This window comes from Pipra filicauda, unplaced genomic scaffold (assembly GCF_003945595.2).
Source record: "Pipra filicauda isolate LSUMZ 115617 unplaced genomic scaffold, ASM394559v2 scaffold11_size5308982_pilon, whole genome shotgun sequence".
NCBI lineage: Eukaryota > Metazoa > Chordata > Aves > Passeriformes > Pipridae > Pipra > Pipra filicauda.
In genome coordinates, this window is record NW_024103652.1 from 3,960,931 (window position 1) to 3,985,310 (window position 24,380).

The 24,380-nt window shown below is 45.7% G+C and overlaps 3 protein-coding genes across 20 annotated transcripts in view; 1 reads left to right on the forward strand and 2 right to left on the reverse strand.

The window, feature by feature from the left end:
• The window catches only part of NFKBIA (NFKB inhibitor alpha), a 45,106-nt gene extending 29,391 nt beyond the window's left edge, over nucleotides 1-15,715 (reverse strand). Inside the window, exon 1 of the mRNA XM_027726896.2 lies at nucleotides 14,661-15,715. Within this exon, the coding sequence (XP_027582697.2) occupies nucleotides 14,661-14,709 (49 nt within the window). The 5' untranslated portion in view covers nucleotides 14,710-15,715. The remainder of the gene's footprint in view (nucleotides 1-14,660) is intronic.
• A 115-nt stretch (nucleotides 15,716-15,830) lies between these two features.
• Nucleotides 15,831-18,963, forward strand: INSM2 (INSM transcriptional repressor 2). Its single transcript, XM_027726895.2, has one exon. The coding sequence runs from the start codon at nucleotides 15,843-15,845 to the stop codon at nucleotides 17,250-17,252; it is 1,410 nt and encodes a 469-aa protein (XP_027582696.1). The 5' UTR covers nucleotides 15,831-15,842; the 3' UTR covers nucleotides 17,253-18,963.
• Nucleotides 18,964-19,404: 441 nt separating this feature from the next.
• Nucleotides 19,405-24,380, reverse strand: part of RALGAPA1 (Ral GTPase activating protein catalytic subunit alpha 1) — a 142,620-nt gene continuing 137,644 nt past the window's right edge. For 4 of the 18 annotated variants that reach the window (XM_027726893.2, XM_027726890.2, XM_027726881.2 and 1 more), the window contains 2 exons: nucleotides 22,295-22,409; nucleotides 20,686-20,782 (listed from right to left, as the gene is read on the reverse strand). In XM_027726893.2, the coding sequence (XP_027582694.1) occupies nucleotides 20,686-20,782; nucleotides 22,295-22,409 (212 nt within the window). Of the gene's footprint in view, nucleotides 20,783-22,294; nucleotides 22,410-24,380 lie in introns of all 18 variants that reach the window. The other 14 variants (XM_027726887.2, XM_039386669.1, XM_027726882.2 and 11 more) reach the window with 6 other exon arrangements.

Below are 24,380 nucleotides of genomic sequence, written 5' to 3' on the forward strand. Positions count from 1 at the left end.
TTTAAAAAAACCCGAATCCTTCTTCTCCAAGCTACTTACTATAAATCCTGTGTAATTTTGCAGGATGAGTTCAGACATGGGCTGAAATGACCAAAGAGAGAGAAGTCCTTGTTTTACATGCAGATGTTTTTCATTAAGTTTAAATGTATGTGAAAGATTTCACTGCTAGTCTTACCTAAAACCTTGGAATGCAGTCATGTCCCCAGTACAAACAGGATTTGTGCTATCAAGTTAAAGTTGTCAAGATTTCATGACAACTTTTTAGAGTTATAATTATTTGGGATCTATTGTTTTTAATTACACATTTTCATGCAATCTAGTCAGTCTTCAAGAATGAGCATCAAGTCAGGGTCTGCTTGTTCACACACACAAAAAAGCCAGTTATTCGCATTTAACTCCGCTGTCAGAGCCACAGGCACAGACAGGGAGCCTGGGATGAGTGTAGCTTTGTGATTATTTTGATAGCTTCTCTTCTTCATGTCCTGGGACATAGGGCTGTTTCTCCCACAGCTGCGTTTTTTCCTGAATGACTGACAACCCCTTTAGAGGAGATGAACCCCTTTTTGTGCCCTTTCACTCACTCAGAGGTTATCAGCTAAAACTGCACTCAGCATTCAATCACATCTTTCCCCTGTGGCTGTAACTCCTGCTAACACAATTAACCTTCTGATGGGAACATAAAATGAATCTAGGGAGGGAAAAAGAGCAGAAATACATTCCCATGTTAAGGATTAAATGGCCATAGTTCTTATAGCAGTGTTTTTTCGCCTCTTTCTCTTCCATGACATTGTGTATTCATGACATTCCATGGCTATTAGGAAGAAGTCAGCTGTCACAAAATTCTTCCTAGCAATCCAGTAACTCTTATTTTATTGACAATTTTTCTTTTACTTTAGGATTAATGGAAAGTATTATACCAACAAATGCAAATTTGTATTTGTTTGTGTTTTGGCTTGCTTACCCTCTTCTGCCCCCTTCCTCCCCCCACCCCCCCAAAAAAAGAATCTAAATCTGAAAGATACTGATTGACATCTATCAATCATCCATCCCTTTTTTTTTCGGGGGGGGGGGGATGGGAATGATGGGGACAAACAGTATCTGTCTTTGTTTTGGTTCCTTTTTCTATGACAGCATTTTTGAATGATAAAAAAGCCCATTGTATGTTCACCTTTGTTTTCATCTCCTGAATGTGTTTCTGTACTGAGCTCTGTATAAGTCCATGTGTGTCTCCCTGGCTGTGCTCTAGTGTGTGTCTGCTGTAAGCATGTTTTAGCCACAGTATTCTTGAGGGATCTGAGTACACCCTCGGCTCTCCCAAAGCTAAGATACGAATTTTCATCCAAGTTTTCCCTTTTTATGTACCTCTCTGCTCCATGGGTAGCTTATGGTCCTGAAGAGCAATGGGGCTGGGATGGAGGCCAGCAATGTCCCCTTGGATACCGTGCACAGACTGGAGCCTGTGGCACCAAGGGTGCTGTGCAGATCTAGTGCTGAATAAAACTCTGGTCTGGCTCTGGTTCTCACTCTGGTTATCTTGAACAAGCTAATACTCTGTCCCACTTTCCTCTACAAAAATATTTGTGGAAGATTTTCCCTCAATTTTGAGTGAATCAAAGTCTTTGCACAATGAACTAGGTATCTATTTGAGGCAAAGTACTTGGAGAACACCTCCTTGGACCCATTGACTCCCAGTGGTGAGACTGAAGGTGGAACAGGGTTGGAAGGCACTTGTTCTCTGACTGACAGAGCCTACACCCCCCATGTGGTCAGGAGAAGAACTCGGGGATTCTGGGCTTTTGGAATTTCTTGGATATTGCCTATTCTGAAGTGTTGTCCAGCAGCAGGTACTTGGCCTCTGCATGGTTTCAGTACTCCAGGTGTTTGCAGGACTTCCTGGTGAAACTTTTAACTGGACAAGGGATGGAAAATCAATATCAGTTTTCTAGCATAGGCACATCCCCAAGCACACAGTGGTTTAACTGAGGCAGCAGTTAAATGAAATAAGGACATTTTGTGTTCTCCTGTAAGATTAGTATAATGCTGATTTTGATTCTACCTCATTTACCAGGTTTGCATAAACACAGTAAGTACCCAGGTCTAGCTGCTAAGGGTGTGCCTGCACTCTTCCTCTGTCAGTTGAATCAGCTTTATGCATGGCATCAGTGACATATCGAGGGAACTTTCATCATTGTAGCATCAGATATTTGTCATGCAAGTGCCAGATTTTTTATTTTCAGCACCCTTCTCAGAGGCAGAGGTAATTGGTTATACTGTACTGTATACTGTATACTGTTATACTTCAGTTAACAGTAACTGAAGCAGGCAGGGAAGAGGAACAAGTCGGTCCATAATATCTGTAATTCTTACATATTTTTGTATGCTGTGATGCAAGGGATACTATTATATGCACATTATAAAAAGAAATGGACAAGGAAAAATAATTACATTTTTGGGATGGACTTAATAGTGTCCAGTCTGATTTGTATGTTGCTACATTTCCAAGTTTCTCCCTCAGTTTCTCATTAGGGCCCTATTCTCCCAGGTAGGGGGTTAGGGGATGATCTGCATGTCTGTGGACATGTGTTGTGGCTGTAGATTTGTTAAAGTGTCATGACTTAAAACTTACACTGAAAAAATAATAATGTTGGAATGTGTCCCTGGCAAAGTGAAAGAAAGTCTTTGCAGCTAGAGACAAGTGTCTGGTACTGCTAAAGAGGAGCCAAGGGAGCTCTGTGTATCTGCCAGTTTGCAGAGGAAGCTACTATAGGGCTTGCAAAAGAAAAGCAAGGAAATACAGTTGATGGGAAAAGGAAGATGCAAGGATGTCAGCTGATAACTAAAAACTGGGCTAATTTTCATTGTAGGTTTTTTTTTTTTCTCTATTTCATGTCTCTTTTCTCTTTTCAGTTCAGATGTGTTAGTTGTTCACCTATCGTTTTCCTGAGAATTGATTGTTGCATCCATGGGAGATTTCTGGAGCAAAAAAACACTTACAGTAATTAAAGTAAAGAAGGCTGATGTCAGGCTTGCTTCTCCCTTTCAAAGGAGCTACGAACCTCACCAGAAAACAGTTTTGTTTGCAAGCAAACTTCATTCCAGTAGGTGCAGTATCCATACTGACCCAAATGAAATACAGCTTATTGTGGTGCTGTAGCAATGGAGCACAACTGTGGAGCTCTGTGGTGGAGGTCACCTTTAAGGTAACGGTACAGCAGAAGAATTGAACATAGAAAGGCCAATAAAGGATGAGGCAAGGTTAAATAACATCATGTCTGTGGCTCGCTTTTCACAAGAGATACCAGTTAGCCACTGCCCTTCTCCACACAACTGCCTCCAACTCAAGCATCATTTTATACGTTTCTGCTGTGGTGTCTTTAGAGGACACAAAACCTGTGTGTGCTTGGTGGGGTTACAGGGAGATGGCCACAAAAAGACGCGCTGTGTGACAGGGCAAGGGCTGCACTCAGGACACTGGATGCAGAAGTGCTTTCTGCTGGGCTGAGCCATCAGTGAAGCTCATAACCAGCATGCTGGTGGGTTGAGAAAAATGTCATTAACTTGGGTTTTCAAACTGGGGAGAGAGACATGGATGTAGACTAAACAGCTGTAAAAATAGGAATGCAAGATATACTAAGCAGCTCTTATCCTCCCAAAAGACACGTGTGCTGGGATGTTATATAAATCTTGAAAGGATACAGCCTCCAGCTCATCCCATTGTTGAAAGGATTAAGCCTCTCTGAGTGCTGGGCACTCAGAGATTATGGCTCAGCATCCAGAGTGGAATGCACCCGAAGTGACTTACGGTGTTAAAGAGCTTTATGCCTTCACTGAACACCTGCAGCTGTTAGGATTTCTTTTGCTTGGTTTCTAGAAATGTCGCAACAGATGCAGTTTGCCCAGGTCCCATTGAAATGCGGATCGTCATTGATTCTTTTTCCTTGGATCTGCAAACAGATGTGCTACTGAAAAAGTGTATTTGAGAGATGGCACCATGTCTTTTCTGCTAAACTTAGTCACCTTTACACAGAGCAGCTACCATGTATGTCTTCCTTTACTGCCTGAGACTCACAGCTGTACCAGGTAAATCTGTCACCAATCCTCTCCCAGAACAACCTCACTGTATTTTACAGTCCATGGCACTTTGGATTACTCCTTCATGTAAAGGTTCAGTGTTGTGGTCCAGCCCTTGGGAATTACAGTGTCTGGCTTTGCAGTACAGGGGTGATGTTGATTATCAGTTCTTCTGTCACTATCTGGTGGGTGGGTTTGTGCATTAATACATAATGCATCAAACCTCTGGTGTGGCGGCTTCTTCAGAAGAGTAGATAAATTTTTCACTGCCCTGTGTGACTCTGTGCAGGGCTCTGCCATTCCACATACCAGGGATCTGCTTACCAGCATCAGGAGATTCAACTAAGAGAGCAGAAGAATAGGTTTGGTTATTCTGAAAAATGTGACCTGCTTAAGATGCCACTTAACACAACTGTGGGGTTTTGTAAAGGAGTCTTCCCATACAGTTCTTGGGGGAAAGAAAAAGAGCTTAACTGGGAAATAAACTGAAACAATTCTATAATATAGATTATTCCCTCTTCCTCATCTTTTTCAGGTGGAAATGGTGGGACAATCTCCTGCACCATTGGCTGTGGGAAAGTCATACCTTCACTTCATCATTTTTATATTTTTTTTTTGCATTGAGATGAACTCCTTTAACAACTTCAGAGAGTAACTGAGGCTGTACGATGTAGGCTGTCCACTGCTGTTTTGCACTCTGCATTCAACAACTCAAGAGTCCCAATGGACATCAGTGACAAGTGGTGTCCTCACTGGTCCATACTGGGACTAGTGTTATTTAATATCTTCCTTAATGACATAGATGAAGGGATCGAGTGCACCCTCAGTAAATTTGCAGATGACACCCAGCTGAGTGATGCCACTGACACACGTGAAGGATGGGATGCCATCCAGGGGGACCTAAACAGGCTGAAGAAGTGGATCTGTGGGAATTTCATGAGCTTTACCAAGACCAAGCATAAGGTGCTGCACCTTTGTCAGGGCAACCCCTGGTATCAACACAGGCTGGGGGATAAATGGATTGAGAGCACCCTGCTGAGGAGGCTTGGGGGTGTTGGTGGATGAGAGGCTGGGCATGACCTGGAAATGTGTACTTGCAGCCCAGAAAGCCAAACTGGGCTGTATCCAAACCGGTGTGGGCAGCAGGTTGAGGGAGGTGATTCTGCTTGTCTGCTCTGCTCTGGTGAGACCTGACTTGGAGCACTGCATCTAGCTTTGGGGTCCCCAGTACAGAAAGGACATTGAGCTCTTGGAGAGAGAGTCCAGAGCAGGGCCACCAAGATGATAAGAGCTATGGACTTGATGATCTTGGAGGTCCCTTCCAACCCAGCTGATTCTATGATTCTATGATTTTCACCTGTATTTTCCATGCACAAAAACCGCAATGGAAAAATATCAGAGCAAAATTGGCAGTGTGTGCCTGGATGTCCCTTTGAAAAAAACGGGTCCATTCAAAACTGTATTTCACCCTTGGTCCTAAATAACTGATTTATGTTCCAGGTGAATTTCTATAGCAATTTGCAGTTCTTCTACTGTTTCAATTATCCATTTTTCCCCTATTGAGATCTTATTCATTTCCATTTACTTCTGCAAAGTCTTTTTCCTGCTCATAGTACCGTTACACCTTCCCTGACTATTTCTTTGAAATTAAGTGCTTGGTTCTTTATCTTTTTATCATTAATTACTGATGTCTTTTTGACCTCTGCTTTGTAAGCGACCATGTCATATTTCTATTTCCTATCTTTTAGACTCATTTAAGATATTTTTTTTCTTTAATGACCTGCTCTGAATAGCTTTGTTCTTGTTTTTCAGTCAGTTCCCAGAATGGCCACACAGCTGAACCTTTGCCCTCCTCTCTTGTTTTTCATCTTGTCTCTTTTATATCAATGGCCTAGTTAAAAATGTATTTTACAGCTCCCTGAGGCCAAACAGCTCTCCATTTTTATAATTATGCTGATTATAATCTATATAGGTACCTCAAAAACCTTCTGCTATGACTCTGGTCCAGTTAGCACCTCTCTTGTGAGGGCCATATGTGGTTTGGTGTGAACAGAAGTGGGTGCCACTGTAGGACTTCGGAGGGGGGCTTGGTTTAGGAGACAGGAATAACATGAACAGAAGACTCAATGAATTTTGGGTTAGTGAAATGTTAGTTTAAAGGACTGAGGACTTTTTCCTTTTCAAAACTTGTGAACTTTTTTTTGAAAGTTTTTCAGTGAGATGGGTGATACTTTGAATCTTCAGAAAGATTCAAACATGTCCTTAGGTATCCCAATTACTTCTTGGACTGGTTCCACATATACCATTTCACCATGCCTTATAGTGGAATTTTCATTTGCTTCTTTCTCAAATAATTCTCAAAGTTTTTTTTTATTTTATAATTGCAAATATTCAAATAGTTCGTAAATTATTTTCCTGTCTTTGCCAAATCTCCCATTAGTGTCAGAGGAGTCTCATTTAGCAAGCGAGGTTAGACTACCATAGCCTTTCACCATTCCTTTCTTGAGAAATGATGGCTAGGAAGGAAGGCCAGATTTTTTTTTAAAACTATGAGTGTGCTGGGCCTCATCACTGAAATATGTTTAATATAATACATTAAATATATCAAATATATTTAATGTAATATATAATATATCATGTAAGGAGAGACATGATAAATGCAGGCATTTGCTGTCATTTTGTTCTTTTAAATAAATAACTGAGTATAATGAGTCTTAGCCACAGAATGAACATAATGAACCTCCAAAAAAGATGTTGTCTGAGAGCAATATTTACCACTGAGGAAGGGATTGTTACAGAAATGAGAATTGTTTAGACGTTAGTGGGTGAGGTAAGAATCTATTAAAGGAATTAAAAGCGAAGATGACTCATCACACATTTCTGCTTATTTGTGAGAGACATATGAAAGGTAGGGATTTCAAAACATTTGTATTAGAAAAACATCAATAACAAAGCCCTCTGATTTAATTTTTCAGTCCCTCAGGCTTCAAAAGAAGATGTGACTTTTCCACATTTGTCTTGAAAAACACACAGCACTGGAAATTAGCAGAGGCTTTCTTTGCTTTCATTTTTAGACTAGTCACCTATAGATGATATTTACACCATTTTCTTCTCTGCAGAAATCTAGAAACTGTCTGATGTTTCAAAGGGGTGAAATGATGCTGCTGCCGAGGCTGCTGCGACTTGCCAGGGAAAGCCTGCCTCACAACCTACTTGCCACTCGCTCCCCTTCTCCAGCCAACCCACTGCTCTCCCTGATAAGAAAATTCCTTTGTAACAGAGATCAAGGTAGTCAATCAGTTAGCTGTGTTTTGCTTCTCCCCGTCATTGGCAGGAGACACTTGCAATGGGTTAGTGTAATGATTTAGGTACAACAGGGCCATGCCTCTATGAGGTTATGTGGGTACTGGAGCAGAGTCTCACAGCATAACCGTGGTAGAAAATTTGTCTTAGAGTGTTTTACATAGCAGAATACAGATAATATTGATAACGTAGTATACTAATAATACAGGATTCCTATGGCTACCTTTGCTATAGGAGGATAATAGAGAACACAGCAACAAAAGCAAGAAACAGAGAAAGATGTGAAAGCAGAGGAGAATGTGTACATAAAGAGGCAAGCTGTTGACCAGTGCAGTGACTCTGATGGAAAAAACAAAGAAGTTACACTTTAGTAAATCTCAATCCCTTTTGTTGTACAGCTCGAGTTTTGCTGAATGATATTATTTCAGATGTCTCCTGTAAATCCATCATCTATTAAACAGCCTTTGAAAATGAACTGGCTTGTACCAGCTGCTGCTAATTTGGACAGGGGAGTCAGTGTTGGAAAGCAACAATAATTTCCCCAGCACAGGACTGATACGTCAAGGACTAAACACATTTATAAGGCTGTACAGCAGCTGGGAAAGACCAAGACAGGGAGGAGAGAGAAGAGTGTGGTTTGGCTGTTTCCTGAGTGAGATGGAGCCACTTGCCTGAGCATCACTGGGGAGACTTGCAACACTGCTGCAGTGCTGTATCTCCTCTGCCTTCCTCAGTTCCTGACTCGGCAGAGCCCCGTGATTTCCAGTGGTCACAGCCCTGCATCTCCCTGACTTGGAGGAAATGTGCCACACATTTTGGAAAATGAAGCTGTGCTGGGCTCAGGGCTGCAAGGTCAGTGTCAGACACCTGCCAGGCTTCTCCAGTCAGCCCCATGGGCTCATTCCCGAGGATGAGAAGGGTAAGCAGGTGGAGAGAGGACAAAAGGGGCAGGGAGGTCCTGAGATCTCACATGATGCTTTGAAAGGTGCTCTTGGATCTAGCAAGGTCAGCAGAAAGTGAAGGGAGCTACTTCTGCTTGTGGCGCCATCCTCCCCATTCCCCAAAACACCACCACCTCCTGCATGGGCTGGGTACAGTAGGCACTGAAACATAAAACAGCTTCTGGGGGCTTTATTTCTTAGGAAAAAGTGATTCCTTTCTGAAGTGCAACTTTGGGGGGAGGGTGGAAATCAAATAATTCTCATTCTGAGAATTAAGAAAAACTTTATTTTAATGGCAATTTTTCTCTTTACCCCATACCAGCTAAAAATGCCAAACTGCATCTTTCCTCCCACTTAAAAGTACAATAAGCCATATAAACATAAACTAGGCACAGGACACTTCAACCAAGGAGCCAACTGATTTTCAGATTCATCACGGTCTAAGAAAAATGTGCTAAGAAACACCACACAGCCATAGGAGTCACTGCCATGTTTGTTACAACAGCTAATACTTATTTCAAGTCCTTGTTTCAACTCCAATATTCTTTATTGCCATTTTCATTTCTGATACAGTTCTCTTTGTGTGTCTTCCAACTGAACATACTGTGCTTCTGTTTAACTCTCTATTTATAGTCATAAGAGAAATAAACATATAAAATAAATGCATCTTGATGCATAGCTGTGCAGCAGTACAGATGTTTTATTAATGAAAATGAATCCAGCTTTTTGTAAGTCATGGCAGCAATATAACATATCATTGTTTGCTTCTCTGCTAGATGGTCCCTGCTGTTTTTACATAGAAATTCCTGTAATACTTAATGGACATCTGGAAGAATTCAGCCAATTAATCGAATTCATGCAGGAGCTAGGCTAATGGCTGTCTGAAAGGCAGATTACATTAAATCAAACTTGCAATATGAATGAAAGTACTTAATCATACATGCAACATTCATTAGACGTGGCACAGCAAGTGTTTTGATTACTTTAATGAAAGATCAGGTAAAGTGCATCAACTGAACAGATTGAAGAGACAGCATGCTTACAAATGTTTGATTATGTTGACTATCAACAGAAACAGTGCCAGTAATTTATAGCAAAACATATTTGGCGGAGGAGGAGGAGGAGGATGGAGCCAATGAACTTGGGAGGTGAAGTGAAATTTAGGCCTTGCTTTCAAGTACTTTAATAGTTAGGTTAGCAAAACTTTAATCAAATGTCATGAAAGAAGCAAAACAGATGGACATGGAGAATCCTGTATGGCAACTGCTAGGGATCACTTATGTTTGCAATACTTGGAGCCTGATGCTAGTTTTGAGTCCCCTGCCTCACTTTGGAGTAAGCAGAGCTAAGTCCTAAGAGGAAAAAAATATCTTCAAAACAATGAAATATATGCTTGATGATTTTGGCTTGGTGCTGCTTTTCCCCTTGGGTTCTGCTGGAGACACCTTCCAGCCACCACTGCCCTTGCTCTCTGCGTGGCTGCTGGCTCCTGGAGGGGGGAGAGCAGCTGAAGAGGGGCTTTGGCTATGGATCATCCTGAAGCACTCCTGCATTTTTGCTTTTCTTACCTCATCAGCCAGCAGAGGATTTTGTCATTGCCCCCCAGGGTTGCCCATGAGTGTTTGCCCACCAAAACCAGGCAGAGTCTCCAGCCTGATACACCTGCTAAGAGCCAGTGCTGCAGCCTCGCCTCTGAAGCTTCATGCACGATGGGCGTTCACCAGGTTTCATTTAGGGATGAACAGGGTGACTGGGCTCAGAAGCTGGAGGTGCACTATCAGAAAAGAGCAGCAGGTCTCTGGCCCAGTGCTGCCTTGCCTTTGCACTTCTCCATCACATTCCCTGCAAAGAGATGAATCACCATTTCCTTTTGGGAGCTATCACCCTCCTTGTTGCTTTTCTGAGATGCAGGCACCCAGATCAGATGTGCTTTATTTCCTTGTAATGCAATTTTCCTGCTTGTTTCTCTAGGGTGCTGTTCTACCCAGTTTTTTCTAGCCATCTTTCTATGTTGGTTTGCTTGTCTTCTCCCATTCCCTGCCACTGGTTTTCCTTAACACCATCTCCCATGCTCCATCTGCCCCCTTTGCAACTGTTGCTGGCAACGGTGACTCCTGCGCTGCCATCTGCTTTGCAGTGGCCAGGGCATACCTGCACCTTACTCCACAATAAATGCTGCCATTCCTTTGCGTAGGCAAGCAAAGATGCAATGCACACTCTGGCAGGAAGTACCTGCAGTTCTGGACGGAAAGGGACCTGGGAATTCAATGGGACCTGGAGAAAATGGAGGGAGAAATTGACAGGGTATCGTGGGGTAGGGATGGGAGAAAAGTCTTGGGCAACAGTCTCGGGGAGTTGCCTGTTGCATCTCTGAGTCAGGGGAATTTTATTGAATAAGGTGACCTTGGCACAGGAGCATGAAAAAACTATTGGAGGAGAGAAAGGAAGAAAAGGTAGATATTTTCCTGAGAGCTCAGCTCCCTGCACCACATCCCTGCAGAACTGAACATGCTCCAGTGCCAGCACAAGAGCAGGATGAAGTGTGACCATAACAAATTAGAGTATTTGTGGCTGTGATTCACCTGGGCGTGGTCTCTGCTCTCCAAAAGCCTCCTAGATTGAACCCTTTTGGGAAATCAGGCAAACCACGTGTTTCTCTGTCCTACCTGAACTCTACTGGAGGCAGGCATGGGGCTTCCCAGCCCAGCATGTATCATAGGCACCACTCAAGAGCTTCATTTCTCTCACCTTTCTGTTGTCTTGCCTTCTGGTCTCTTAAGTTGTCACTCTCTTCGCATACAGAGCTGTCCACCTGCCAGCACATACATCTGCACCAATTGCAGCTGGGCCTTGGCCTCCCTGAAAGCCACTATTGCTATCCACATAATTAATAACCACAACCTTCTGTACAAGGAGATCTTTTTTCAGTGAGTTGCAACATATAATGATGCTTGTAGGGAACAGACTGCTGAGTATCTCATGCTGAAGGAAGCCAAATCTTCCCATCATGACATAGTGAGATCAATAAATATCTCCATTGCAGGCAAATTTGTCATGGCAAATGGCTTCAGCCTGAGGGGTACAAGCTGAAATCCAGCTGAAATCTGTAATGAAGTAACGAAAGTCATAATGGTCTCATTGAGACTCTCCAGTAACTTGTGTAGATTTGGGAATGTCAAGCTGCTCCCTGAAGAGGATCTAGTGTCCCTGTGATGGGCTAATGTAGATGCAGGTGGGGAAGAACCAAAACACAAGAGTACTCATTTGGCCCTTATGCAGCTGCTCACTCACAAAGTAAGGACTGGAGCCACAGCATCACTGTCCTCCCATTATCACCTTAGTGACAGCAGCATGGTGAACTCACAGCATCACTTCATTTGTGAACAAAGAAGAAGGTTGAATGTTTTCATAGTGTCTTCAAATCCCTTCAAATCCCTCTAGCCCAACTACCTTCACAGAACAGTGTTTTCTACCTTCCCTTATGGAAAGCTTTTTGATAATATTTGAGCAATGAAGAAAACACAGCAGCTGTTAACATCATTTTCCCTTTGAAGCAGATTGTCCTCAGGTAAAGCAAAACGCAATTAAGGTACTGGCAAAGTCAGTTATATTAGACAATCCATATCCTCATAATGCAGATATTTCCTTCAATGTCTGTCACCAACATCAAATCCCCAATCGCAGCAAGATAATTGGCAGCCTCATTTGGGGGGAAGATGAAATGGCTTGTGTTGCCACCAAAACCAGCCTGGATTTTGTTTGTGTAAATCTTGGAGCCTGGGGGTGGTATCGCTCATCTAGCTACATTGCTGGAGAGTCATGTATCAAGGACAGGCTTCTGAGGTGGGTTCTGTCTCTCTCCTATTTACTACTCCATTAATTACAAACCAGATGTCCGGGGAAGGTTTAAAAGTCAACTTTATTTGAAATTCTGCAATATAAAAAACTCAGCTACAACAATTATTTTTTTTTTTTGTGGTGGGGAGGGGAAACATGAAGGAGAGGAATGTTCTTTAATCCTTTGCTTATAGTTCTTTTCTATTTTATTTTTAACTCTTATTTTTTAAAGTTGTGGTTATTTTGTCTTTTACTAAATGGCAAAAGGCATTTCTCTTTTTCTTTCTGCCCCCTCAGCCCCCAGAAGGTTTTTCTTTGAGAACCAGACCTCTCCCAAGACCTTCTCCCTCCCAGCTGGAGTTTCTGTCATACATTCCTTTTGCTGTTTATGCCCCAAGACTGTTCAGAAACATAAATGCAGCTGCCTACTTGCTTGACAATTAATGAACCATGTTACACCTCCTTTTCAGTGTCTGCACAGGCTTCCAGGTGTCCTGGAGCTAATGGAGACATGGTTGGGACTGAAAGGAATGGTATCCCTACGTCACAGCCAGAGATCACAGTCCCCGGATGGCTGGAATGTAGAAGGACCTGGGTGATGAGATGCTGGTACCATACTCTGGAGCTGTCTGGGCAGTCAGTTGGAGCATCTTCCAGAATCACAAAATCATAGAATCATTTAGGTTGAAAAAGAACTTTAGGATGATTGAATTCAACCATAAACCTAGCATTGCCAAGTCCACCATTAAATCATGTCCCTAAAAGGCAGCATCAACAAGGAGGCAGAGCACTGCTGTACTACTCTTGTTTCCATTCCCTGACCAGAAATGAGGGGATGGACTGAGGAAGTAAAGAAAGTAAGAGGAAGAACTTGTTCCTCTTTTTTCACTTTGCCAGTTTTCCACCAGCTACTGCATTTTTCCACTAGAAATTTGATTTCCTATTTACCGTGGGATTAACCCTTTGGTTAATCTAAGGTCATCTAAGGATGACTCTCATGTGGAAGTGGCCAATATGTTTAATCAAGGCCAACCTGATTTTATCAGTCTGTAGAGAATACAGTGTAAGGTCAGGAGCAATAACATTGTTCAGTTTCTTGCTTAGGAAAGTTTCAACCTTAAAGAAAGTTTCCCTGTTGTATAATGTTCAGGAGGGTGAGGTGCTGCACTCTCAGCTATATGATGGGACTAATGGAATGGAATAATCCAGTGGAAAAAAATCTAGCAAATTTCTACAGGATCTGTGTGTGTGTGTGTGTGCGCACAAAATTGTTAACTATCTTTATAAATCATCAGAATTTTCTAATTATAAAATTTTTGGAAGGAGCAAAGGACGAAGGCAAGAAGATAAACCCATGTAACAGTTTGGAAAGCTTAGAAGCTGCAAGAGCTGGGTGTTAATGCCAGTTGCCGGGGTTACACTCTCTTGTAAATGTGGGGAGGGAGGAGAAATAATCTGTAATCTTCTAGTGGGAACCAGAGGACTGGGAGTCTGTACTGGGGCAGGGACAGCCTAAGGAAACCAGTATATTTTTTGAGAGAAACGAGTCACAAGGTGGCTGTAACAATTTGGATCCCAGTGCAATTTTGTCAGAGATCTGAGGGCACTGGCACATGCTGCAACAAGACCAAGGATAGGATGATGAGTTCTACAGTTTCTACAGATGATCAGTTCTACCTTACAAACTGATCATAAACTGGAGGCAAACTGAGAAGGCTAAAAGAAGGCTGTGCTGGAGGGCACTGTGGAACAAGAAGGAGGCACAGACAGGCACCTAATCACAGGGAAGAGCTGAGAAACACAGCCAAAAGGGCAGTGGATGGAGAGGTGGAGCAGTGATTCCACATGGGCGACTTCAGGAAGAGAGACGCTAAGCTTCCCCCAAGCCTTCCTGTGATGTCTGGGCCATGTCAGACCATGACATGGGGCCTAAATAAACTCTCCAATGCAACTCCAGTCTACGGATTTTACTTGAAAAATGTTTAGAGTTCCAGCAAACACTTAATACACCTGCTTTCCAGCTGGTGCTCTATCTCCTGCTACTCCTGTGCAGGAAAAGGCATCGCTGGGTTCCTCACCCCTTGGGATTGGAAGCTGAACTGAATATTTCAGAACTGGACATTCTTACCCCCGACTGTTTTTGCAACATGACAAAAGCAAATGGAACTTTAATAGGAACATTGTTTACAAGTGGAGGAGGAACATATAAAATAGTGGATCTGTAACCAGAGACTCAGTTATTCAGTGAAAAATGTAGCTGGGAAGTCCAGTTACAAAGGTAAAAATTGTTAGATAAAAATCATACAGTCAGTGGAGTGACCCAACTGCACAAAAGTGTGGCTCATTGGTCCCAATTACAGAGGTTTGTACTAACAAAGGGTGATCTCTAGCCTGTGGAGTTCATAATCTAATCTAAGATTCATTGCAATCATGAAAATGGAGGAAAATGGGACAGTAATGTAAAACATGATTAAGACTTTGCTAAACAAATATAATCAGAGCACTTACACAAGCGGATGAGTGTTTTGAGCAGGTGGGGTGAGTTCTGGTCTTGCATGAGGGCTTCAAATCTTCCTTGCCACTTCTGGAAAGCCCCTGTATTCAGAAGTCTTGTTTCTCCCTTTCTCCTGGTGCTCTTTACTTCTTCCGGCTAGGGGATGCTCCCAGCGCGGTGAGTCCGACCGTCCTACCCTGGCAAGGGATGTCTGTCCCTGAGCGGGGATGGAGCGAGCTTTCGCGCTTTCGTTTCCAATGGCACGCCATCTCGTGTATACTGCGGGCAGAAGGTCTACGGACGGGACAGCACCCTCGTGCCTCCAAATCCAGGCTCGGGTTCATGAGCGGTCAAATAGGAGATGCTAGTACCGCGCGGTGGGGCCGCTGCCAGTACGCTTCATTGCGCGGTGGAACAGAAGCGTTGCTAAAAAGGCGATTAGTGGTTTAGCAAACACAACTCCTGCCTCGCCCCAGGGGCACACCAGCTGCCACCAGACTCTCAGCACCCACGAACGGGCCGGGAGTTGCATCGGGGCGGCGTGGTGGGGGAGGTTCGGGAGCTTTTGCATCACACCTCAGTCTTGCCTCCCCTCGGCTCGGGAGGCTGCCCGCGGGTGAGGCTGCCAGGGGACCACAGTCACGGCCACTACGCAGAGCCGTGATTTAGCATTTTACGCCAAGGTGTCAGCCCTGCTCTTGCATTGGGAGCTCACCGCAGTACCAGAGCTTTCTGGCTACTTGAGGGAAAACTCCCGATGTGGCGGTGCAAGCGGACAGAGCCGGTTCCCAGCTCTGGCTCCCGTCAGCGGAAAGGCGTGCGGGGCGGTCAGTGCGGCCCCGGCGGCGGATGAAGGCTCCGGCACAAACACCCACGACAGGCTCTCCTGCTGAGCCCTGCCTGGCCGCTCGGGCGAGAGGCCGCTGCCGTGACCCAGCCCAGGGTCTCTCCCGTCTCTGACCCGTTCCCGGCCCCACATCCCACTCAGTCGCGCAGGGCGCCGCGGGGTGCCCTCCCCGGGACACCCCGCCCGTCCCCGCAGCCCGAGCGCGCCCGCCCCGGCAGCGCCGGCCCCAACTCCTCATTGGCCGCGGCCGCCGGAGGGCGGATGACGCCCGGGCGGGAGCGGGCGCCGGGGGTATAAAGCCCGGGCGGGCCGGTGGCGCTGCGCTCCCGCCGCCCCGGACCGCCCCGCGATGCCGCGCGGCTTCCTCGTCAAGCGCAGCCGGCGCCCCGGTGGCTCCTACCGGGCTCGCCCGCGGGAGCAGGACCCAGACCGGGACCCGCCGCCCGCCCCTCCGCCGCCGCCGCCCCCGCCGCCCTCCGCCGGGGACAGCCCCACCGCTAGACAGGGGGCGGAGGAGGAGGAGGAGGAGGGCGAGGGGGAGGAGGGCGCCGCCGCCGCTTGCCCCGCGACGTGGCCCCCCGGCGGCGGCTGCAGCGGCCCCGGGGTCACCCCGCCGGAGGGCCCGGCCGCTTGGGGAGCGACGGGGCCGTGCAGCGTGGCGGGTCCGCGGGCGGCTCTTTTCGAGCGGTGCCTCAGCTCCCCCGCCTCCGCCGAGTCCTTTCCCCTGGCCGCCTCCTTCCCGCCCGCCGAGAAGCTGCTGCTGCAGCCGCGCACACCCCTGCCTGCCCCGCCGCCGCCGCCGGTGCCCGCGCTGAAGCGGCCGTCGCGGGCCAAGACACCTGCCAAGAAGGGCAAGGCCACGCGGAAGCTGAGCTTCGCCGACGAGGTGACCACCTCGCCCGTGCTGGGGCTGCGCATCAAGGAGGAGGGGCCCGAGGGCCGGCCGGGACCGCCGGCGGGGCGCACGCCGCTGGGCGAGTTCATCTGCCAGCTGTGCAAGGAGCAGTACGCGGACCCGCTGGCGCTGGCCCAGCACCGCTGCTCCCGTATCGTGCGCGTCGAGTACCGCTGCCCCGAGTGCCACAAGATCTTCAGTTGCCCCGCCAACCTGGCATCTCACCGCCGCTGGCACAAGCCGCGTCCCGGCCCCAGCGCCGACGGCGCCGCCGCCGCCCCGCCGGGCAAGGAGAACAGCCCCGAGCGGCGACTCCGCGGCCCCGCCGCGCCCCCTCCACAGCCCCCGCCGCCGACCCGTCAGCACCGCGGCGGCGCGGACAGCGCCGGCGGCGCCCCGGCCGCCTCCGGCCCCGGCCTCGGCCCCGCTCACGGCGGCGCTCCCGGCCCCGGCGGGGAGGCGTTCGCCTGCCCCTGCTGCCAGAAGCGCTTCCGGCGGCAGGCTTACCTCCGCAAGCACCTGGGCACCCACGGGGCAGCGCGGCCGGCCGCCTTCGGCCCGCCGGAGCGCGGGCCCCTCGCCTTCGCCTGCCACCTCTGCGGCGCCCGGTTCCCCTCGGCGGATATCAGGGACAAGCATCGGCTGTGGCACGCCGTGCGGGAGGAGCTGCTGCTGCCGCCACCGCCGCCCGCCGGCGTTCCCGAGGGCGGCGCGGCGGGCGGCGAGCGGCAAGGCTTCCCCTGCAAGCACTGCCCCGCCACCTTCTTCAGCGCACCCGGGCTGGCGCGGCACGCCAGCAAGTGCCACCCCCCGGAGAGCAGGCAGGTCCTGCTGCTCCAGGTGCCCGTCCGGCCGGGCTGCTAGGCCCGCGGCCGCCTCGGTGGGACTGCTCCGAGAGTCCGGGCTAGCCGAGCGGGTCCTGGCCACGCTGTAATTCCTATGGAAAGTCGCGGCTCTCACGGTTATGACGGCGGAGAAAGCCGCCCGCGGACTCCCGCCCGCCGCCTCTCCGGCCGGTGGGTAGCGATGCGCGCCCCGCACGGGCACGGCAGCGGGCTCAGCCTACGGGCGGCACCGCCGCCGCTCCACGGGGCCGGCCAGCAGCACTCACACCGAGCCCCGCACGGGAGGGAAGGCCGCGCAGACCCCCAGCTGCCGGGGCGGCTGAAGGACTGGGGGCGGCTGTGGGCACGGTCCCGGGCGAGGAGTCCTGCCAGCATCTGCCGGGAGGCGGGCAATGCCCGGGCGCCGGGTACGGGCCCACCGCTGGTATATCTTCCGTAGCGACTCTCGGATAGAAGTACAGCTGTACATATGGTATTTAAAGAGAGGAATTATTTTTCGTGAGAAAAGGAGCCTGATCTAGTGACCTTGTTTTAATAGCCTTAGCCCCTGAGCTTCAACACTGAAGTTATGGTGAGGTGTTTTGTTTGCTGTACTCTGTACTAAGATAGCCGAGAAAGTAAATGTTCATATTAAGTCAATGTCAAGTCATATAATAGCTAGTATGGGAAACTAATTGTGCTGTCTGCTTAATTGAAATACAAGGTGTTGATCTATGTATGCATCTCCTGCTTACTCTGTGTCTCTGTACTCTAGCGACTGTGTAGTAGGCAAAACACGTCTCCGGCAGTTGCCCATTCCAAAACCTGCTCTGTTAGTGGTTTGTTAGTGCAGCATAGACAGTAGCCAGGACCGCAGTTCAGTGTCACCTGGCTGGGCAGTGTGTGGCCCTGCCAGGCCCTGCATCGTAGGCAGGCAGGCAGAAGGGACTCTCTCTGCAGCTGGCCTTTTCAGGAGGCCTCCGACCCCTCTCCACTGTGAGCTGCGCTTTTGATATGACTTCCTCCAAGTCTTGTGAACAGCTGAAATTAGGACATGAAACAGTCTTTAGACGTTTTGCTAAAGTGCAGATGACAGGCTACCTTCCTTCTCCCTAACAACATCTACTTTTAGCAAAGCATCCTGTGGTGTGTTCCCTGGCTTTGACAGTGCTCTGGCCAAATGCTTTGAAATGCTGTTGAATTTACCAGCTACTGACATTTCAGCCATATTTATTTATTTATTTATTTATTTACTTATTTAATTTTTCAATTTGAGTGCTTGTTTCTAAATGTTATAGCAGATGAGGCTAAAAACAAGGGCAAAACAATTCAATAAAAGATTTTAAACGTAGCTCACACCTTTTTTCAATTCAGCAGGGCAAAGTGGGTCAGCTGGTGATTTCTGAAGAACCAAACTGATCCCAGTTGTAATCTTTGTTCTGACACTCTCTCTGAAATAAAGCATGTAAAATATTTCAATCTCTTGATTAGCATCCTCTAAAGCCATTATTTCTGTCATGTTACATTTTGCTTCACACAAAAAAAGATTCAGATGTATCATGCCCAAAGGCTGCAAGCAAGTGATAAATGCTGTTTTAAATGCGCTTCACGGACTTTTGTCATTTTAGTTCCAGGACCTGGACAAATGAATTAAAACAATATAACCTGATATAGCCAAGATTTGCTCTCTGACAGAGGAGGCTAAACTCACATCTCACTCTTCTGACAAAAATAAAACATGTTTTAAGTTGTGCATTTTTCCGTCATTTGTTGGTAACAATGGCAAAAATGCCCATTTATGCATTTAATGGGTTCGCTCCTGGAGAAGGTCACTATGTTTTTTTAAAATCATCGTCCTTTCTCCACTTGTGCAGTCAAAGATGAAGGGCGCCAGACCACACAAATGTGATGATTATTAACAGCTCCTAAAATCAGCACTTGAACCAGCCTGCAGGAGAGAACGTTCTGTGCTTTAATATTACGTGCAATGTATTTACTAGATCTGGGGAAAAGTTTTCAGTCTGGCATTCTTTTGATGCATTGGGAAAGAGCTCCTAAGAACTCATATACTTCTTAATACAAATGAAAACTAAGCAGTGTATTGCACTTAATTGCTCCATGTGTACGTAGTACACAATTCTTCCATAAACTGGAGTAAGAATCTAGTCAGTGAGGTGAATGACTAATATGCAAAAGGTGGTAAGAATAATTTTATTGTATTATTAAATAGCATGTCTTCTTTTCAACCATTACAAATTTGTTGATACTACATGAATGACAATACATAATTTCTTTTTATTGTTGCCCATATGATATATTTATACATGCAGTTAGTACCGATGCCATGCTACATTTTGTTAACAGCATTTTGTTGTTTACTAGACTCAAAATGTGAGCATTTCACCTTTCGTAGGAAAATACCTCTGGGTGGGTGGAACTCGTGCACTAACCTGCGCTCACAGGGTTGAAATCAACAGCATTTCAGGCCAGGCTCCCGGAGCATGTTCCCTTTTCTTCCCTAGTACCCATCATCGCAGCAATGAATTTCTATTAGGAAAGTGTTTGTTTTTAGATTTTTTTTAATGTAAGAAAAAAGAATATACATCTAGATGGAGCATCCCAATGACAAAGACTAAAACCCATGAAACTTGATAGCATTTACTATTGATACCACTTGGAAAAGCAAACATTATAAAAATATTTGGAAGCCAAGCATAAATAGAATTTCAGCACAGTGATTTTTTTTCTGGCATAGATTATCTGCAGAGTTATGAAATGATACATTGCTTTGTGAAGAAAGAATTGGTGCTATGAGCAAATTATTTCATTTGGACTCTGTAATGCTTGAAAGGCCATTGAACTATTTTATTCTGAACATAAATAATCTGTACACATCCTGTGCATTAACATTGTGACATCTGACAAAGACTTCACATATGCAACGTCAATTTAAAATTGTACATTCATTTTCAAATTGTACATATTTCTTTCTTTGTTACAGAGAAAATTGCAATGGGGCACAATAAATACAGTGTAATCCAGCTGCAGTCTCCAATTCCGTATGTAACTCAAGATCAACCAGAGTTAAAAATGACTACTGTTAAGATACCATAATCATCCACGAGGGTAAAAGGTGCAGAAGACAAACTGCACTGCAATTAAAAAAAGAAAAAAAAAAAAAGGCAGGCAGACTGAAGTTTGATAAAAAACCAATGCTAAAATATCAAAGTAAAATTCCAGTGTCACTGTTTAAAATAAACATACAGAAAAGGAGTATGCAGGGCACAGGCGCACACACATGAGAGACATTACTCTTGAGTGAAAGGTATGAGCAGTGAAAAAAACCCCGGCGCTGAGTTGCTGCGGGAAGGGTGGCCAATTGCTGTTCACTAGAAAGCTTCGGGCATCTCGCCACTTAGGATTTGTTGGCTGAGCCAGAGGAGCGGCGCAATTTCATGGACATGCGGCTCTTGCTAGTCCGAGGAGACATTGGAGAGGCTAAGTCTGTTCCATCCACCTGTGCTGTTGCTGCTGCTGGAGTTTCTCCCAGCTGAGTCTCTGGGCAGAAGCCTGAAGAGGACAGCAAGAACCAGATGGGTCAGTGCCGCCTTCCGCACTTGCAGCGTGGGATCTCTTAGCAAGGGGCAGGGAGGAATTTCAGTGCTGCTGTCACTGCCACAGCATCTCCTAGCCCTTTACCAGCTGTGGGTGATGGTATTGCTCATGGAGTTAGCAACTGCCACAAGTCCACCCCTAGAGAAAAGATGATGCCAGAAACCTCTGAGCTATGGGACTGCAGAACCCCCTCGCTCTCAGCAATTGAGGCAGCACTGAAGTGGGAGATGTTCTCCCACTAACCAGGAGAACAAACACCTCCAGTTCCCTCACAGGGATGGGGAGTCGTTATTCAAACCACAACCCAGAAGAATCCAGTCTTTAATGAGAACATGAAGGTTAACAGCTCATTGTGCATGAAGGGAGCTCTAGGAATGCAGCTGAAAAGGTGGAGTGAATTTGGGGCCAACTGGGAGAACAAAACATCTTCTCCCATCCCAACTTTAGTTGGTGTTTCAAAAGGCAAATTCCTACAGGGCCCACAAGGCAGAAGCTTGAACAGATCGTACTAACTGGAGGCACTATACATTAATGTTTCTTTGTAAAAGGAACAAGATGAATTTGAGACAACAGTATGTAATTCATTAGCCCAGTGCCCAGAGCTATGCTCCAGTGGGCCCTGAGTCCTCACTGCAAGGGGACAAAGCTTTTCCTTATAAACAGCCTGTCTCCAAATCTTCCATAAAGATACGAAAGGAAAAGGAGAAAACGTGAAATCAAAATTACATTCTCCTTTCCATGTTATAGAAAATTAATACTATGAACTCCCATCCATAAAATTAAACTGCATTTTAATTAGCCATTCAGAGAGACTGACAGTGTGATTGAACTCAACTACTTCAGTTGCCACTGAAGGCTTCTGAACTGTGTAAATTACAGACAGAAAGTCCTGCAGGTGTTGATGGGGAAACCCCTGCTGACTTCAGTAAGCCCAAAATCACCTGCTATTTCTTCCACATCATGCTATTATTGCTAATTCTTTAAAAGGAGTGCAAAAATAATTCAAAACTGGTCATGATTTATTTTGAAAGATTCCTCTAAAATCAAGTGAGGTCATCAGGTAAGAAGTCAAGGAGTACATTTAAAACATTGTCATAAACCTCTGGTATTTAGTGACCTGGCTGTCCTTGCCTGGTCCCTCACCCGCCTGCTCCAGAGGGACATCATGGTACTTTCTATCTTCAGACTGACACAAACTATCAGAGTGACAGGGGAAAGCAAGGGCTGTTATTTGTTCCCCAGCTGGTGACAATAATTCTGTTCATGAACTAGGTACTTCATTGCCAAACAATCTGGAAAAGCATGATAATGTCTGACTCACTTGCCTTACAGAAAAAGGCAGGCAGGGAAACATGCATTCGCATTTTCTGAAATTCTATCTTGTTCTGGTTTTACAAGGAATTAAAGCATTTCAAATGGTGGAAATTAGAGAATAGAAAATAACCGTTGTTGTTTTGCACAGCATACCATTCACAGCTAGCGTGAAAGACCTTCCGTTTCAAGCCTTTGCCCTTTACCTTGATGTGGCCAATGCTTTCTAGTGGAGGTTTTGGAAGGAGAAGAAATATCACAGCATTTCTTTCTTTGTTGAGAATGAAGAAGTGATGAGGAAGGAGGAGTGGAAAGAAGTGAGGAAGGGGGAGGAGAAAAGATAAAAGATAACAGGTGTGAGACATGAGACACGAACCGCAGAGATTGAAGGGTATTAACAGATGAGCACAGAAAACGGAATTTCGAATTTCATTATGCAATTGCTGCTCATGCTACAGGTTAAAGAGAGTGATGAGTTAGTTATGTGCAATGAAGCAACAGCTCTGAAATCCAGCATCATACTTACCAACTAAGCATTACAAGAAAAAAAAGGAAGGGAGAGAGAAAGAAAAGAATTCTATAACATTATCCAGACCCAGCAACCTTATTAATAGCAACTGAGATACATCCTAAACACTGTTTGAAATGCTTGCTTAATATCTGTGAAAACAGTTAAATACTCACACACATACACACAATCGAGAAGAAAAAACAAATGACAACTCGATATATGGCTTCTGCTCCCCAGCTGTTTCACAGTATTGAATATATTAAAATTATAGCCAGTCTCAACATGAGACTCCTGAAATCATGTAAAGAAGAAAAAACAGCTAGTTTTAAGCTAGTTAGTCTGCATCAAAGGGTTAAATCCTAGTGTGGAATTTTATCACAGGGTGGATAAAGAAAACCTTAACCTGCCCCATTATTTCAATTAAGGTATTATTCCGGTCGTAGCTTAAAATTTTGGTTTTAATTCCTGCAGACAGAAGCACAAATTCACATGTAATCACATTTTTTTAAGAAACTTAGAGCTATTGAAGAACAGAAGTCATGTAAAGTGATTTTCACATCTGAACATACCACACCAGAAGAGTGAAGAGTAACAATAATCAACAGACTAATTAGTAACTAAATTTCTCTGAATTTTAGATAAGCACATATATCTATATATACATACATACGCACATATAAATGTGGATATTAAATGTGGTATATTAAAATTTTGCAGGTTTTGCTTCCTCTTCATAGTTTTAAAATTTTCAGTATAAAATGTTAGTATCTCTGGCCAGGACAGGGTTAATTTTTGCAGAAAAATGGGGCATGGCTAGGACCCAGAGGTTATTCTATACCACCTCATGTCATTTTTCTGGGGATGGGGGAAGGGCTGCTTCCAGGTCAGCATAGCGTGTTCACCTCTTTCTTGTACCCTCTGTCATTAGTATTGTTGCTGTTACTGTTTTCTTATCTCATTGTTGTTTCCAGTAAATTGTTCTTATCTCAGCCCATGATCTTTACCTTTTATGCCTCCAATTCTCCTCTCCAGCCCACCACAGGGGAGGGGAAGAGGGAGGAGGAGTGATGGTGCAGTGCATAGTTTGGAGTGGTTTCAGTGGGAACACTAAAACTGGAGAATACCATTCCTAAACCATGACAGCCTTATTTGGTGCCTAATGAAGGGTCAGATCTGACCAGAGCAGGTTGGGAAGAAAACTTGATCTAAGCATTAGTTGTATTAGGTCCAGAGCCACTGGTCACAATGTTGCTTGGTCTGTTCATGTGGGTGCGGTACCTAACCCTGGATATGTTTCTGCATATGCACTATGTGCCCATCACAGTGCTCTTTTTTCAGAGCAGGGAGAGAGACCAGGATTGTTATGTGGATGCACTCTGTGTTTTCAGTTTATGATATCATAATATCAAGGGCAATGAGGGTCATTTGGTATGTGTATTCAGTGTTGCTCTCTTACCCCCACCTTGGGCGGCACCTCTGAGAGTCTATGAGGGGAGACCTCATCACTCTCTACAACTACCTGAAAGGAGGTTGTAGCCAGGTGGGGTTGGTCTCTTCTCCCAGGCAGTTATCAGTAAGACAAGAGGGCACGGTCTTAAGCTGTGCCTGGGGAGGTTTAGGTTGGATATTAGGAAGAAATTCTTCACAGAGAGGGTAATCAGGCATTGGAATGGGCTGCCCAGGGAAGTGGTGGATTCTTCATCCCTGGAGGTTTTTAAGATGAGAGTGGAT